The sequence below is a fragment of the Quercus robur genome, chromosome 4 (genome assembly GCF_932294415.1).
Source record: "Quercus robur chromosome 4, dhQueRobu3.1, whole genome shotgun sequence".
Classification (NCBI taxonomy): domain Eukaryota; kingdom Viridiplantae; phylum Streptophyta; class Magnoliopsida; order Fagales; family Fagaceae; genus Quercus; species Quercus robur.
In genome coordinates this window covers 75,565,064-75,580,981 of record NC_065537.1, presented here as the reverse complement: position 1 = coordinate 75,580,981, position 15,918 = coordinate 75,565,064, and the positions used below count along the sequence as shown (strand labels likewise).

Here is a 15,918-nt window from a genome sequence, read left to right as displayed (position 1 = left end):
GGGCCAGGTTCCCCTATTTGTGCCCGACAGTTGAGCGAGGCCCGCCAGTGGGTGCTTACGGTCCTCCAGTACGTGGTCCACTATCCCTGAAGTAAGTCTCTACCTCATACTGCTATAACATACTGTCTTCACCAAAGCACGAGTCTTATATTATGTTTTGAGTTCTTTTTCTATTTGGTTCTAACTTCTTCTTGAGTATTTTTATTTGCTATTTGAAGTCCTAGTCTCTTTAGGTTATTTATAAAGGCTTTATTGTAATCAGTAACACTCATAGAGAGAGTGAAGGGACTGTCAAACCAAACAAATATTTACATCACCTCAGACCTTTTCTATCTTGAAAGTCTATGATAGACTTTGCCCATTCATTTACTCAATTGCTAAATTACAACTTTTTATTAGGGCCAACTTAGTCCTTTGCTTCTTATCATCTAGTTGTTTTTTCTCCAATTTTTGAGGATAACAAAATCTCTGTACTTTCTGGCATATTCTGCTTGTATAAGAATCTTCTTTCTATTGTGCTCTTTTTTCCTTTTTTTTTGTTTTTTTTTTTGGGGGGGGGGTGGGGGGAGGGGGGAGTGGTTCTAGTATAAAAATTGACATAGGAAGTGGCTGGTATTATTAAAATAATTGATCTTATAGTGGAGACCCAAACCTTATGTATTGGTAAGGATTTCAATTAGAAAATACCCATATGTTCATTGAGCTCCTTGTCTATTTTTGCTAGGTGTGTGTGTGTGTGTGTGAGAGAGAGAGAGAGAGAGACCTCTTTGTATCATTGCTGCATGTGTGTGTTCATGCCCTTGTGTTCCCGTATATAAGTGATTGTACCTGCCTTTTCTATCTGTATGTTTATTTCTTAGGGGTGGATGCATAATCTAAATGGGCTACAATTTATATTTTGTCTGTTCAGAACAAAATTAGTTCTTAGGATAATTCCGTGGCCTGAAAAGAAAATCTCAGTTGGTTCTGACTTAGCAGGGACATAGCTTTTGACTGTGGAGATGAATATTTATTTTATTAAAGAAATTAGGGGTTTTTAGATATTTGTACTCTGACTTAATCCTCTTTCTGAATAGAGTTTGATGACATCCATATGATAGATCACCAATGCCTACTCCATTTCTAGTGGGACATCAGAATTGGACTCCTTGGGATTTTACTAGTAAGCCCAAACTAAATAACTAAACTCAAAATAAGACTATTAGGACAACCCATCTCTAAAAACCAAAAAATTATACATTGGTCATAACACCTAAAATTAAAATGATATTAGCTTGCTACTTGCGTCATTCTCTCCTGGTAGAGAAAACTTGCCCTCGAGTTTTAAAGTGTTGAAGTAAGAGAAATCTTGGTTTCTTGAAGTACATCCTTGACTTAAAATAAAATGATCAAATTTAAATTTCCTTTTATTTCTTCATCTTAAGTAGCAATGATGATAATGATACACTCACTATGTATTTGAAACCGAGGTCCAATGTAGTTGATTATGTTAATCTACTATAATTTTGTGACTCTCAATATAGCTGGTTTGTGCTTTGTCTTTTAAAAGGGCCGTTTCTTATTCCAGTGATATTATTAATTAGTTTAATATCTTTAAGATTATCTCAGTAGTTATATGTGATTACATTATCTTAGTTTTAACAGACTCATAAGTTTTATATTGATATTGATATTATTAATTAGTTTAATATCTTAGTTTTAACATCCAATTAACATTAATTGCTAGGTTTCAGCTTTTAGTATTATATTCATATTTAATATATGTGATTACATTATAGTTTTAAGATTATCTCAGTACTTATTGATCCATTCTTCTTGATTGTAGGTGGTTGTGGGTCCCGAACAAGAAAAATAGGCCCGCCCACATTTTCAGGGACAGGTATCGCGAGCAACTAGCTTCCATGTTGCCAGACCAGGTATGAAAATGCCTTATTTTACGCTTTTACGAACATCCATATAGGTTTTGTGAACTTTGAAATATAAACATTGTTCCCTAATGTGTTGTGTACTTTTTTTTGGCTATTGTAGGTGGTGTGGCAGCCATATGAAGCTCATTTTGACGACCTCCCGCTGTGGTGTGTTGCAGGGAGGGCCGTATGGACGGCAACGGTGCCGCTTGTATGTTTCCACCTAGTAGAGAAACATACACCGGATCGTGTTGTTCGTCAATTCGGGATGATCCAAGAAATTCCCGAAGCTGTTAACACTGACAGAGTGCTTCATGGCATTGATTTGAGGGGGAAGATCGGTGTTAATTGGATGCAGAAACATGCTGTGCATATCCTTGAGTGGGGTAATCGCTTTTATCGGCGTTGTGAAGCAGTGCTTGGTGATATGCCTCCAGAGCACGAGTACCACGACTGGTTCAAAAGGGTGACTCGGAGGTTCATCGATAGGCCTGGTGCTGTAGTGACTCTGCTGGTAACTTCTCTATTTCTAACCCAAGTTACCGTGTTTCTTACCATGAAACCACTGTTTAGAGAGCATGATGTTTGTTACTACATTTTTTGCTTCGCACTTCATCTCCCTTTAATTTGCAATTTCTAGTAGCATAACCAACATTTATTTTATTATCAATTCGCATTGTTGATTTCGTATTGCAGGTCTAATATGTGTGGTCTTTTCATGTGCAGATTGAAGGATACGTCCGTTTGTTGAGGCGTCATCCAGTGGGCACGGAGGACCACAATGACATTACTGAGGTACTGACGGCAGTGCAGGCGATGACACGTGTCCAACCTCCTATTCCTGAGGCCCCGATTGAGGAGCCAGCTATGCCTACCGGCCCAAGCACGAGCACAGCTCCGGCCGGATGTCAATCCCGTCCGCCTGTTGCTACCCCTCAGCTTCTCCCTACCCCCGATCCCTCTGCATCCACCCCACATGCATCCGCCAGCCCCACCATCCCTTCATCCACCCCACATCCATCCCCTACCGTCACCATCCCTTCACCCAACCCACATTCAGCTCCTACGCCCACCATCCCTTCACCTAGCCCACATCCAGCCCCTACGCCCACCATCCCTTCACCCACCCCCCATCCATCTCCTTGCCCCACCATCCCTCCACCCACCCCACTTCCTTGTTCTAGCTCTGACGTCTGTCCACCCACCCCACAGTCATTTCTTCAGCTGTCACCCATTCCATCCTTTGACCTGGGTACCCCACCTGACATGCAGCAGGAGCCACCCTCCCATAGTTCGTTTAGTACCCCTTCTTCAGCCATTGACCCACCCCATGTTCAGGCTGAGCAGGCGGTTGGGTTACCTACAGAGGCTGAAGGTCGGCCTAAACGCATATCAAAGGCACCTCCGTGTGGGACAGGGGGCCACAAACATGGACACAATGTTGGGCCCGAGGCATCTGACGAAGGACATGCAAGACCTCCTCCTCATTATACGAGACGGCGTAAGATTCAAAAAAGGTATCTGAAAGCTTAATGTGAAACAACACACTTTATTCCATTATTACTTCTCTTTTCACATTTCAATAAGATTATTTTTGTTTTCAATATGGTTTGAACGTACATTATTGGAACTAGGTGAATGCCTCAAATAAGGACATTAGCTGGAGGTAGATATTCCAGCAAGGAGAGATGCAGTCCAATAAATGTGAATGTAGCTTCTTTTCTCTATGCCTTTTTCATAGTAGCCCTATATGTATCTTCATATTCCAATTCCATTGAAGGAATTAGTTCTTTTAGTTTTTTTCTTCATTCACTGCATAGTATTCATAATTATTGTCGTAAACAGGGTAATGGAGAAGATCGCTTAAAATGCCATCAGTGTATGAAGAAAATTTTTGTTGTTGTTCCTTGCACTAAGTGTAAGAAGAAAATGTATTGCATCCAGTGTATCAAGCAATGGTATGGTATTCCTTGTACATTCAACTTTTCTGCTGAGATGTTCTTTTTTCCCCCTGTTTTAATTCATCATTCTTGCTCTTTGTGTGTGTATAGGTACCCCCACTTAGAAGAAGAAGAAGTTTCGATGCTTTGCCCATTTTGCCGTAGAAACTGCAACTGTAATGTGTGCTTGCACTCAAGTGGGATGATTAAGGTTTTGTCTTTGATTTTATTTAATTTTTTTATCTCACTGCTGTAAATTTCTTCAAATGCTTGCTCTTATTAGATTTTTAACCTTTCTAACCTTCAGACTTGAAAGAGGGACCAACCATTAAATCATATATGAAACATGAATTGTATTAAGAGGAGGAGGTGGTAGTTGAGCTAGAGCTCATTGGCTTTGGACAATTTAATTTTAAACGATAACCATCTCTCCACTACTGTTTTTGTTATTATTTGTCTTAACTTTTATCCTTTTGTTTTTAACTATTTATTTAATAAGGACTCTTCGAAAATCAAAAGTTGAGACAACCCAATTCTACTCTCTTTCTAAAATCATATTCTAAACTGTGTTAGACTGACTTGTTTTCTCTTTCAATGTAAGATCCTCCAAATGCATGTGTAGACTTCCCAATTAAAAAGAGAAATAAATAAAATCTGTTTTTTCCCGTTAAGTTATTCTTGTGGCCAACTTAAGAAAATCTTTAGACAGGTCCTTTTGTTTACATATTCTTTAATATGAACAATGGAAACTGAACTGTAAGAAAGGGTCAACGTGTAATACATGGACATATAACACAATTGTGTGTAATCCTTACTAATTATATTTCTTAGTTGCCAGGCTTATAGGTATGAAAATCTTTTCCTAATTTAGATTAAATAAACCCAAATCTTTGAAATGGAACACTTGTACATATTGATCAGGCAGTTCAAAGGTTGGAAAAATATAGTAAATCTTGGCTGTGTGATAGTTGCCTTTATTATAGAAGAACATTAAGATGCATAAATCGGGCCAGAGAATAGGCCATATATCAAGGCTATTAGGTGCTCACACCACAGGATCAGGCCTTTTATTTGATTGGGTTCATTGGTAATTGGGAACTCTCTAACTGTCTAACCTTTCAATTAATCTTTACAGTACTTTGGTTCTTTTCCACTTTCAATTACACTTTCTACTCAAGAAATTTTAATTGTTAGAGCATGCTATACTGTTAGAAACCACTTAACACCTTGCCTCCTGTCCCACCTGCAGCATTTTTATGGCAACTCATGAGGTTCACCATGCTCCAACTCTTAAAAAACTTGAGATCACACTCTCAAGGTAAAAAGGGTAAAGAGATAACAGACACTGATATTCTAAACTGGGCAAACAACAAAGTGAAGAAGGCAGGAAGAGCCTCCCAAATGGAAAGCTTCAGGGTAATCAAGTAATCAATGACCTTGTTTTACAATCTGATTCTAACCTATGATTGATGATATTTGTGTCTAAATTAACTTGCCTTTTTAGGATAAAAACCTTTCAAATGGAATTTTCTTCCTGGAGCTTCTTAGTGCTGTAGAGCCAAGGGTGGTTAATTGGAGCGTTGTTACAAAGGGAGAAACAGGTATGTCAGTTTTCTTATGGTTCAAGTGCACAACCCAATGTGGAATTTGCCAAGCATGCACCTTTTTGGCTTACTACATAAAACGAGAAGAATAGATATGCATGAAACAATGGGAAATTTTCTCACTTAACTGTTTCTAATATTGCAGAGGAAGATAAGAAGTTGAATGCAACATATATAATCAGTGTTGCACGAAAGCTGGGTTGCTCCATTTTCTTGTTACCTGAGGAAATTATAGAGGTAAGATTCTTCTAATAATGTTGGATGTGTATATTTCTCCTCACATTTTGTTGTCTTTCCTCTCAAAAAAAAAAAAAAAAAAAACCTTCTCACATTTAACACCATGATGTAATGAAACATTTGGAGCTTCTATTTCAGTAGTCCATTTTGTGGAGATTATGATTCTGAGCCTGTATACTCATTCAACTTATAGAGAGATAGAGAGCATATTCCAATTGTATTTTTTTGTAGTCTTTCTTTTAGTAGTGGATTTTACACTGAAATGCTAATCAACCTAGTTGCTCTGCACCTCTTTAGATCTATTCAGTCCAAAAGTTTGTGCACATTTGGGAGAGTTCTTTTTTACTGGCATATTGGGCTTCGCTGCTGGCATTCAGGTGGCGCAGTTGGCCCTTAAGCATCGCCAAAATAAAAAACAGCAACAATATTTATTGTATTTGCTGGAAGGTGTTTACAGTCATGCTTCATTATGTTTTTTCATTTTTTTTTTTCTGGCTCTTACATTTTCATCGTTTCATATCTTCTGGTTTCAGTCCTATCAAACAAGAGAAAAAGACATTGGAGTCTATTGGAAGAAAGTTAAAAAAGAACAGTGTACCACTTGATATTGTAAATTTCAGTGAAGAAGATGATGCGAAGACAGAGAAGCTGGATGCACTTCTTGCTGCCGTTAACAACAATGACACTAGCCACATTGTACATGTTCCACCTGGGCATTGATGTACTTATAAGGTTGGGATTTAATTTGTTCCCTATTTTATAGATTAAAGTTTTGATTTTATAATTTATTTTTTATGATTTAAACTCTAAATTTCCTTTATCCAATGGTAGTACACCCATCTTCACTGGGGATGGGGATGGGGAAGGTGGAAGTGGTTTTGCAGCAGCAGCAGCTGTAGCTGCAGCTGGTGGAGTCACTGGTTTTGAGTTTGGTGTGGATCCCAACCTGGATCCTGAACTGGCTCTTGCTCTGAGAGTTTCAATGGAAGAAGAGAGGGCGAGGCAAGAAGCAGCTGCTAAAAAGGCTGCAGAGGAGACTTCTAAACAAGAAAAAGAAGAGGGACAGCCATCTAGAACACAGGATGCAACAATGACTGAGCATGCAAGTGTTGGAACTTCTGAAGCTGACAATAAAACAACTGATATAATGGTTGGTGCCATTTTCTGCTCATGATGTGTTCTGCTGATACACTTTTTATTAAAGCACATTCATGTTTCATATATTCTGAATTGTAGACATTGCTTACGGAAAATATTTGTGGTAGGGAAATCATATTCTGAAATTGAAGTACAACAAACCATTTGTTATAATGATGAGCGTATCTTTTGGTAAGAAACTATTATTCTTTATGAAATTCTATAATTCTATGAGGTGCTAATTGCAATGTTTGTTTTAAATGCTTTTTTTATTGGCCTTGGAGCAGCAATCATTGTGCAACTTCAATTGTAGACCTTCATCGAAGCTGCCCAACATGTTCTTATGAACTCTGTCTCAGTTGCTGTGAAGAAATTCGAAAGGAAAGTCTTAGAAGCCGTGGCAAAATGAAGTTTCAATACATGAACAAGGGCTATGACTACATGCATGGTGGAGATCCTCTACCCGAATCATGTCTTTTAAAAATTTCTAAGGAACATGTTAAGTCCTTTATCAAATGGAGTGCCAATGGTGATGGAAGTGTTACTTGTGCTCCAAAGGAAATTGGTGGGTGTGGTGAATGTGTATTGGAGCTCAGGCGTATCCTTCCACTGGGGTGAATTTCAAGTTTAGAAATCAAAGCAGGAAATTTATTGGAGATGTTTAGAGCTCAACCTACAAATTTTAAGCATAAATGTACTCGAAAGAGCATGAAGATTTTCCGAAGAGCAGCTTCTAGAATAGATTGTGATGACAATGACTTGTACTGTCCATCTTCAAGGGACAGTCTTCTAGAAGAAGAGCGTTTGCACTTCCAACAGTGTTGGACTAAAGGTGAACCAGTTATTGTTCGTGATGTTCTTGAACAGACAGCTGGTTTAAGCTGGGAGCCAATGGTCATCTGGCGTGCGTTATGTGAAACTGTGGATTTGGATATCAGCTCAAAAATGTCAGAAATGAAGGCCATTGATTGCCTGGCTGGTTGTGAGGTTTAGTTACCTTTCCCCTTTCTGCACTTCTATATTTCTCAGCCAAAGACTGTCTGTCAGTATTACTTGTTTGATTTCATGTGTTAAATCATATAATCTTCTTTTCTTTTTCCATGTAGTAATTGTAGGATTTTTTTGGTTTTATAGTTCTTGAGTGTGGAATTTATTCTTTGTCTTTTGTTTTATTCTTTGCTCATTTTTTTCCTTTTCACAATTTCAAATGTGGTTATTGAAATTAATATTTAGAATTCTGAACTTAAAATATATAGAAACTCTGTTATAAGGCTTGGTTAGCTGTAACTGTGTGTAAACAGAGTAACTTAAAATTAAAAAATGCAGTGTATTTGGTGAAGACAGTAAGCATTGGTCAATTTTGATTTAAAACTTCGTAACAATGTCTGAACATGTGAATATTGGGCTCTTAGAAACATTATACATGTGAATAATCATTTTGCAAGTGTCCTTTTTGGCCATGTAGTCAATAATTTTGTATTCTTTTAAGTTAATGGTCCAAATTGTGTTATTTGATAATTGTTTATACTCTACAATTGCTACATGTGATAAAATACAATTTCCTTGTAGAAATGGGATGTGGCAAAATTTTTCCTTTTTTTTTTTTTTTTTGGTACTATGAAAGCAACGTTGTTACATGTTATTTCCAATGTTCATTAATGCAGGTGAATATTTTGACACATACAGCAGAAGTAGTATTGAGTGACAAGCAGCGCTCAGCAATTGCAACCTCAAAAGAAAGGCATAGGGCCCAAGATTGGAAGGAGCGTCTAGATCGAGAGGAGTTAAGTTGTCCAACTGAAAAACTTGTTCATAGCAACGGTGAGGACATGGAGGTCCTAGAAATTGCAGATATGAGCAAGCATCCATCTGATTTTGATGGTAAAATTGAGATGTCAAAAAGTGACATAGAAGGGGCTACTTGTCCTGGTTTCTCCACAGAACAAGAAACAGAAGAAACAGGCAGTGCTTTATGGGACATTTTTCGGAGGGAAGATGTTCCTCAATTAGAGGCATATCTTAGAAAGCATGCAAACGAATTTAGGCACACCTATTGTTCACCTGTCACTCAACAGGTAACTTATTAGCAAGTTAAGCTTCTGATTAGCCATGTCTCATGTGCAGTCTCTGATAGATAATGCTTTTTTAGGTTGTCCACCCAATTCATGACCAATCCTTTTATTTAACTTTGGAGCACAAAAGGAAGCTAAAGGAAGAATTTGGTGAGTATGATAAAAATGCAATAATATTTTGAAAATACCCTTGCATGATTATTTACACAATTACTTCACTTTTGTAGGTGTTGAACCGTGGACCTTTGTGCAAAGGCTTGGGGAAGCAGTATTTATACCTGCTGGATGGCCGCACCAAGTTAGGAATCTCAAGGTAATAAAAGAATACTAGTACTAGTAATAATAATTGCAAAAGTTCACCTTCTCACATAGCCTTGCATTTTCAGCTGCTAGGACTTTTTCCTGAAGAAAAATTAGAAAATAGAACATATACTAGTCAGCAACAACTGAAGAATTCTGTTAAGAAAAAACTTATGGTGCTGCAATATTTCAGTGCCAGGAACTCAAAAAAAAAAAAAAAAAAAAACAGGGAAACTTCTTTCTACGCAACTTGAAATCACCTTGTTGGGCCTACATATCAATCAATTTAAAACTTTACCATTTCCTTTAGTTGCTCAATTTGTTCCTTGAAAACCTGAGGCTGAAAGTATAGACCAAGATAAAGCATGTTAAACTACCATTTAGTAAAATATCATGAAAGCCAAGTTAGGGATTTTATAATTAACCTTTCTAGCTCTAATGCTGCTTACGCTCCTCTCTAACTGTTCTTCTATCTGTTGGAGTTCTTCAAGGGAGCATGTTCCTAGACCTTGTCCTACGAGTCTCCTGAGGTGTATATATCTCACAGACTACTGTATGACTCTTTGTAGGTGGGGATTCAATCACATGCAGTGGATATTAGTGCAGCTACTTGAACGTGAGAGGTAGGGTCCAAGGAAACTGATGAAAAGGCTGATGAGGTTCTAAAGTGGGATATTTTGGATTGTTGGACTCCAGAAAATCACTACCGATGGACTGAATCTGAGTGTTAAACATGTTGGGTTTAGACCATCGGTAATGATTTTGTGGAGTCCAACAATCCAGAATATTCCACTTTAGAACCTCATCAGCCTTTTCATCAGTTTCCTTGGACCCTACCTCTCACGTTCAAGTAGCTGCACTAATGTTGGAGCTAATCTGAATGAAGGTTTTGAAACCTTAATTGAATAAAAAGGTATGCTTGTTTCCCAAATATTGCAACCTTGAATTAGCATAACGAGATTTTTATCAGAAAAACAAACTCAATTTATATTTATACAGCCGTAGCTTCAAAATTTTTGTAGGCTTTTAATGTGGGTGGCTGATAAATGTACCTTGATTTTAACTGAAGGAGATTCAGCTAAGGCTCTTGCAGTAAGTTGTTGTGTCACTGTGCAGAGTTTTTTAGCATTAAAGTTACCTCTATTGGGTTTCACTTTGTATGATTTTCGACTTTATTCATTGTATTACATGAAACTGAGGTCTATATGGACAGGTGCTACGATCTTTTAGAGCTCAAGGGGAAGGAACATTTCTCTGGACCGGGCCAACAAACTGAAGAAGAGCGTTTCCTTCTGGGTAATTACCCATTTTCGCCCACCAACCTTGAACCGAAATGCAGGAGCTGGCCATGTTGAACAGCTTGGTGGACTCAGCACCTATGTCTCTGGCTCTCCCAACTCCAAGCTTGCCATCCTTCTCATCTCTGACGTTTATGGTGCCCACACTTTTCTTTGACACTTCAGTTTTTTTTGCTTGCTTTTGTGGTGTGCTCTAAAATAGGTTATGTTAATTCGTTACCAGTATCATGTTCCATGATTCCATCTTAACATGTTTGAGTTTTCCTGCAGGATATGAGGCTCCAAACCTGAGGTATGGCTAATTTTCATCTGTCTTTTCTTTGTTTAGTTTATGGGTTTTGCATTGTCTGTCAGATTACGTTGTTATAACAGTGTTTATGTGTTGGTGAGCGTATCTTTTACATTATGACTTTTTAGTTTAGGTGACACATATATTTCTTTAAAATTTTGAGCCATCAGTGTGAAACTTAGTTGACTTAATTCGGTCAAATATTAGGCACTTTAAAATACTTTCATTTTTCTCTAATTTGGAAGTGGAGTACATAGATGATTGTAATTCTCTATTTGAAGCTATGCCATGTTATTTTGAATAAGAAGTGCAGCAATAAAGATTTTGCTGTTAAAAGTTGGAGTTGTACTCTACACATTTTAGACACGCAGATCTGTAACATTCTGAAAACTAATTTTTTCTTTTTTTCCTTTTTTTTTTTTTAATTTTTTTTTTTAAAGGAAGCTTGCAGACAAGGTTGCAGCTGCTGGATTTTTTGTGGTAGTTCCTGACTTCTTTAATGGAGATCCCTATGTGCCGGATGATGCTAATAGGCCTATACAAGTTTGGTTGAAGGATCATGGAACGGTTGGTTCTATCTTTTAATACTTGCATGGAAGTTGTTTATAATTTTGATTTTCTCATGGTGGACCCTTTTGCGAAACTTGAAAATATTGCTGCATTTTTCATTTGAGATTGTGAGTTTGGTATTTTACAACATATTAGGCTGTCTGAATATGTGTGTGGATTTCGCTGCATAACTTCTTTATCATTATTACTGAAAGTAACAGATTGTTCTTACTTCATAAATTATTAAACTACCTAGCTGTGTAAACCTTTTGTGGCCTTGATTGAAATTGATGATCCTGATATTGCAGCTTTCAGCTAATTACTATGTGATTTTTAGTATGCACTAATAGTGTCTGAAGCTCTATAATTCTTTCTAAAGGATAAGGGATTTGAGGAGGCAAAGCCAGTAATTGAAGCTGTAAAAAGTAAAGGTGTTTCTGCAGTTGGGGCTGCTGGCTTTTGCTGGGGTGGTGAGTTTTTATCATTAATTCTTTGTTCCCAAACTAGCACCCTAGTGCAGAAGTGATTTCTTGTTAGGGAAGAATTGGTTTGTGTATCTTCATAGTTTCACTATAACCCCCTCCCCTGACTAAGTTTCTTTATTTTTCTATTGAAACAAGTTTGATTAAGGATTCTAAATTTCTAACATTTTAAGTCAGATAGCATTTTATTGATTGAAAAACCTTTTGATACTTGAACTTTTGTGTTCTTCTCAGCCAAGGTTGTGGTTGAACTTGCAAAGGCTGAGTTTATCCAAGCTGGTGTGCTATGTCATCCTTCATTTGTCACTGTAGATGATATCAAGGGTATGGATTCTAGTGCTTGAAATTTGCTAAAGCTTGATATTAGTTTTATTATATTATTAGTTTGCAATTTCAGAAATTAAAAATGTCTTTAGCACATTCAGGAAAAAATTTCTAGCTCTCATCAATTCTCTATCAATTTAAATGTTGGCAGTAATTACAAGCATCTGACTCTATAAGTTGCTTTTTCTCCCTTCCTCTTGGGGTCAATGGATTTCTTTTTCTTTTTTTTTTTTTGCTACTGGCATACTGATTTGCAATGATTTAATCTTATTTAATGCCTTTTCTGTTTAAAAAATACATTCTGGTTGTCAGAAATCATTTCTTTAACAATGGTGTTTTTGAGTTTTTCTACATTAAATTTCTTCTGTTTTGGTACAAGTGCAAGGGAAAAAAAATAATGGATTGTCTCATTGTTGACTGATCAATATTTGGAATTCATTTCAGGGGTTAAGGTTCCTATTGCAGTACTAGGAGCTGAAAATGACCATCTTTCTCCACCCACGCTCTTGAAACAGTTTGAAGAGGCCTTAGCTGCTAAACCTGAGGTACGAAAACCAAATCCTTATTTTCTTATGAAATCTTATAATTAATGCCTTTTCCTTTCTAATAATGAAAGCTTCTTTTCTTTATATAAAAAAGAAGGAAATCTAATACTGATGTTTCATCATTCTTTTAATGACGGCAGATTGGCAGTGAAAGGAAGGAAAGTTGGGGTGCCTAGCACGAACCTTCTTGGAATGAATCTTAAAATTTTGTATGTGATAGTGGTTGCATCAAAGATGGTTGTTGTTGCTGTTCTGAAACTTGCAACCATTGGCAACGACAGATGCAAACTTTGAACTACATTTGTAGATTCTTTACCCAAACAAAGAAAAAAAGATTTGTAAACAAATAAAATAAATGGAATGTTAAATTACTAACTTGGTTTCAAACTATTTGGGCTAAATTTAATTTAACACTCAACTACTATTTGTATAATTGTATCAATAAATTTTTTTTTAGAAATACTATTTGTATCAATTTAATCACTCAGCCGTGGCAAAATCAAGCCAATGTCATCATTAGGTGTGAATTTTTTTAGTAACTTTAATAAAATGGCCACCCTCCAAAAAAAAAAAAATAATAATAAAATGGCCAAATTAAAGAGATTTTGGTTTTTATAAATTTGTCACAGTTTTAGTTTTAGTTGGGTCTTGTTAACAGATGCCCTTAGATTATTTGTTACCAAATCATTTTTAAGGACAAAAAGTTAGTTAATTTTTTTTTTATCAAATGCTTTTAAAAATAGTTCCTAAACCTATACTTTTAGAGCATCGTAAATTGTTCAAGCCATTTAATAGTATCAATTTTGTCCCTCGACTTCCAAATCAATTTCCCCAACTATTAGTTGTATCAAATGTGTTGTTCATACACTTTTAAAACCAATTTCTAAGAATAAAATTAACTTCATTTAAATGTTGAAAGTCGAAATTAGCACATTTATATTAACATTGATGCCAATTTAAAGTTATATATATACACACTATTTGTCAAAGTAATGGGGAAGAATAACGTTTTAGTTAAGGTAAGTAATATTCCTATATGAATGCACTCAATTGTAAATTTGCAGCTGTTTTTTAACTATATATTTTTTTGAAAAGTAATGATATTTTAGCAAGGGAATAGACTATTACATGCAGAAGGAGTGGCTGAGGAGTGCCTTATTGTTAATAAGAGATGGTTTGAAAACAGTTTGAATACATTTTTATCTAATGTTTCATATTGTTTACAATCTTACAATTGAAGAAGTGTAATTAGTGGTTGACATTGATAAAAATATCGATATCACCAAGATAACTCCATCAACAAGAGTTGCTCTCCATAATGACAGTTATGTGCTTCATTTAATCTTGCCAACCAAAGTTGATGGGTCAACCTCATGAAAGTTGAAAAGGTTCCAGATTCCACATATGACATGATTGGCGGTCTTGACCAGCAAATTAAAGAGATAAAGGAGGTTTGCCTCGTGTACCCTTTTGAATACATGTGCATCTAATGTTTCATATTGTTTACAATCTTAGAATTGAACGGAAATATGTTGTTGACATTGATAAAAATATCGATATCACCAAGATAACTCCATCAACAAGAGTTGCTCTCCATAATGACAGTTATGTGCTTCATTTAATCTTGCCAGGCAAAGTTGATCCATTGGTCAACCTCATGAAAGTTGAAAAGGTTCCAGATTCCACATATGACATGATTGGCGGTCTTGACCAGCAAATTAAAGAGATAAAGGAGGTTTGCCTCGTGTACCCTTTTACTTTCTGCATTTAAACTGGTAGTGGCAATGGTGACAGTGAAGTGCAGCGGACTATGCTGGAGCTTCTCAACCAGCTGGATGGATTTGAAGCATCAAATAAAATAAAGGTATCGTGTGTGTTTTCATTATGCAGATTGGGTTGTTTAGTTTTTGGTACTTTTCTTTATTGTGACCTCAACTATTTAAACAGATTCATCTCTTATTGTAAGTATTTGGCAAGCATGTCAAAATAGGCTTCATTCTTGTAAAGATTGCCAGTATTTTATTCAATTTAAACAATCTCTAACTCTGTTCGATGGATTTGGACAGAATGATAAGTATTGTCTTGTTAATTCCATAACGACCTATTGCACTGGGCTATTAAACTCTTCAGAAGTGAAAGATTGTGTGTTTTCTCTGTGCATAATCATATTATCCCTTCATGTCTTTATCGTTTATTTTGTTTGCTGCAGGCTGTGTGCACAGAATCTGGGATGTTTGGTCTGAGGGAGAGGAGGGTTGATGTAACAGAAGAAGATTTTGAGATGGTAGTGGCAAAGGTAATGAAGAAGGAGACCGAGAAAAACATGTCATTGCGGAAGCTATGGAAGTAGTGTGTCTCCATGTTAATGTTTTGTTTCACTCCACCACCCTGAATATAATTGATCCGTGGCTTTGTTCTTCACACACAGCTAACAGCTCTGTTCTTTGTATGGATATAAAAGCCACATGGGGGTGCCCACACTTTGTTGAAGTTTTTTAAATACCACTGGCATCTCATTTTATTTTGTTAAATATTCTTATTGTGATACATTTTTATGTAATATGTGTTTTACTTGAAGTATCTGACAAGAATGTCCGTAGACAATGACTGTCAATCTGTTATCAATCTATTGGTTAGACGACCAGAATGATAATTAAAAATCTGTGCTTAGTGGACAAGCACATGTGGCTTAGTTTTCTGGGCATGTGTAGCTGTAGCATGAGACATAGCACTCAGGGATCAATCCTACCATGTAGTGGTTGTAAATGAGCTAATTAGAGTTAGAACTTCAATTATATTCAAAATAAAATTAAAAGAACAAGTTTGAACTTTTAATAGTCCACTCAATTTTCTTGCTTATAGTTTGTGCATTACAATGTGATATGAAATTATACTGAATGTGTGCTTTTTGTGTATTGTTGGATTGTGAAGACTCATGATGTTGATTTTCTTTTATTTTTATTTTTTTTTTGGATTTACAGGGTTGGGTTACTTAGATGTTGGCAGTTGAAAACAAATAAACCAGATTGTATAATTTTATTTTGTTCATTTCAGTTATATTTTTGGATTTACAACGTTTACTCTTCGATGTTGGCGGTTTAGTAAAAAATTACCTGAAATTAGTTCTCAAATGGGGTAATAACAAAAAATTGAAAAAAAAAAAATCGCAGTAGAAATGGGGTTACCATAAATGGAAATCGAGTCTAAGACTCGGTTTCTACTTATAGAAATCGA

At 36.3% G+C, this 15,918-nt stretch overlaps 5 protein-coding genes and 1 pseudogene across 22 annotated transcripts in view; 5 read left to right on the top strand and 1 right to left on the bottom strand.

The window, feature by feature from the left end:
* LOC126724225 (putative disease resistance RPP13-like protein 1) overlaps positions 1-15,918 on the bottom strand; it is a 285,952-nt gene that overhangs the window by 65,388 nt on the left and 204,646 nt on the right. The window lies entirely within an intron of this gene.
* LOC126724234 (vegetative cell wall protein gp1-like) lies at positions 4-4,117 on the top strand. Its single transcript, XM_050428732.1, has 7 exons — positions 4-91; positions 1,826-1,916; positions 2,029-2,421; positions 2,634-3,424; positions 3,542-3,617; positions 3,753-3,865; positions 3,959-4,117. The coding sequence occupies exons 2-5, from the start codon at positions 1,902-1,904 to the stop codon at positions 3,543-3,545; spliced, it is 1,203 nt and encodes a 400-aa protein (XP_050284689.1). The 5' UTR covers positions 4-91; positions 1,826-1,901; the 3' UTR covers positions 3,546-3,617; positions 3,753-3,865; positions 3,959-4,117.
* On the top strand, positions 4,583-6,049 carry LOC126724242 (fimbrin-5-like). The gene is made up of 3 exons (XM_050428747.1): positions 4,583-5,263; positions 5,352-5,448; positions 5,597-6,049. Exons 1-3 carry the CDS (start codon positions 5,114-5,116, stop codon positions 5,701-5,703), a joined length of 354 nt encoding a protein of 117 aa, XP_050284704.1. The 5' UTR covers positions 4,583-5,113; the 3' UTR covers positions 5,704-6,049.
* On the top strand, positions 6,671-9,811 carry LOC126722598 (lysine-specific demethylase JMJ29-like; annotated as a pseudogene).
* On the top strand, positions 10,227-12,744 carry LOC126722597 (endo-1,3;1,4-beta-D-glucanase-like). The gene is made up of 7 exons (XM_050425743.1): positions 10,227-10,289; positions 10,428-10,632; positions 10,766-10,787; positions 11,225-11,351; positions 11,713-11,803; positions 12,050-12,139; positions 12,584-12,744. The coding sequence occupies exons 1-7, from the start codon at positions 10,227-10,229 to the stop codon at positions 12,727-12,729; spliced, it is 744 nt and encodes a 247-aa protein (XP_050281700.1). The 3' UTR covers positions 12,730-12,744.
* LOC126722596 (26S proteasome regulatory subunit 8 homolog A-like) lies at positions 14,058-15,034 on the top strand. The gene is made up of 3 exons (XM_050425742.1): positions 14,058-14,146; positions 14,200-14,419; positions 14,894-15,034. Exons 1-3 carry the CDS (start codon positions 14,058-14,060, stop codon positions 15,032-15,034), a joined length of 450 nt encoding a protein of 149 aa, XP_050281699.1.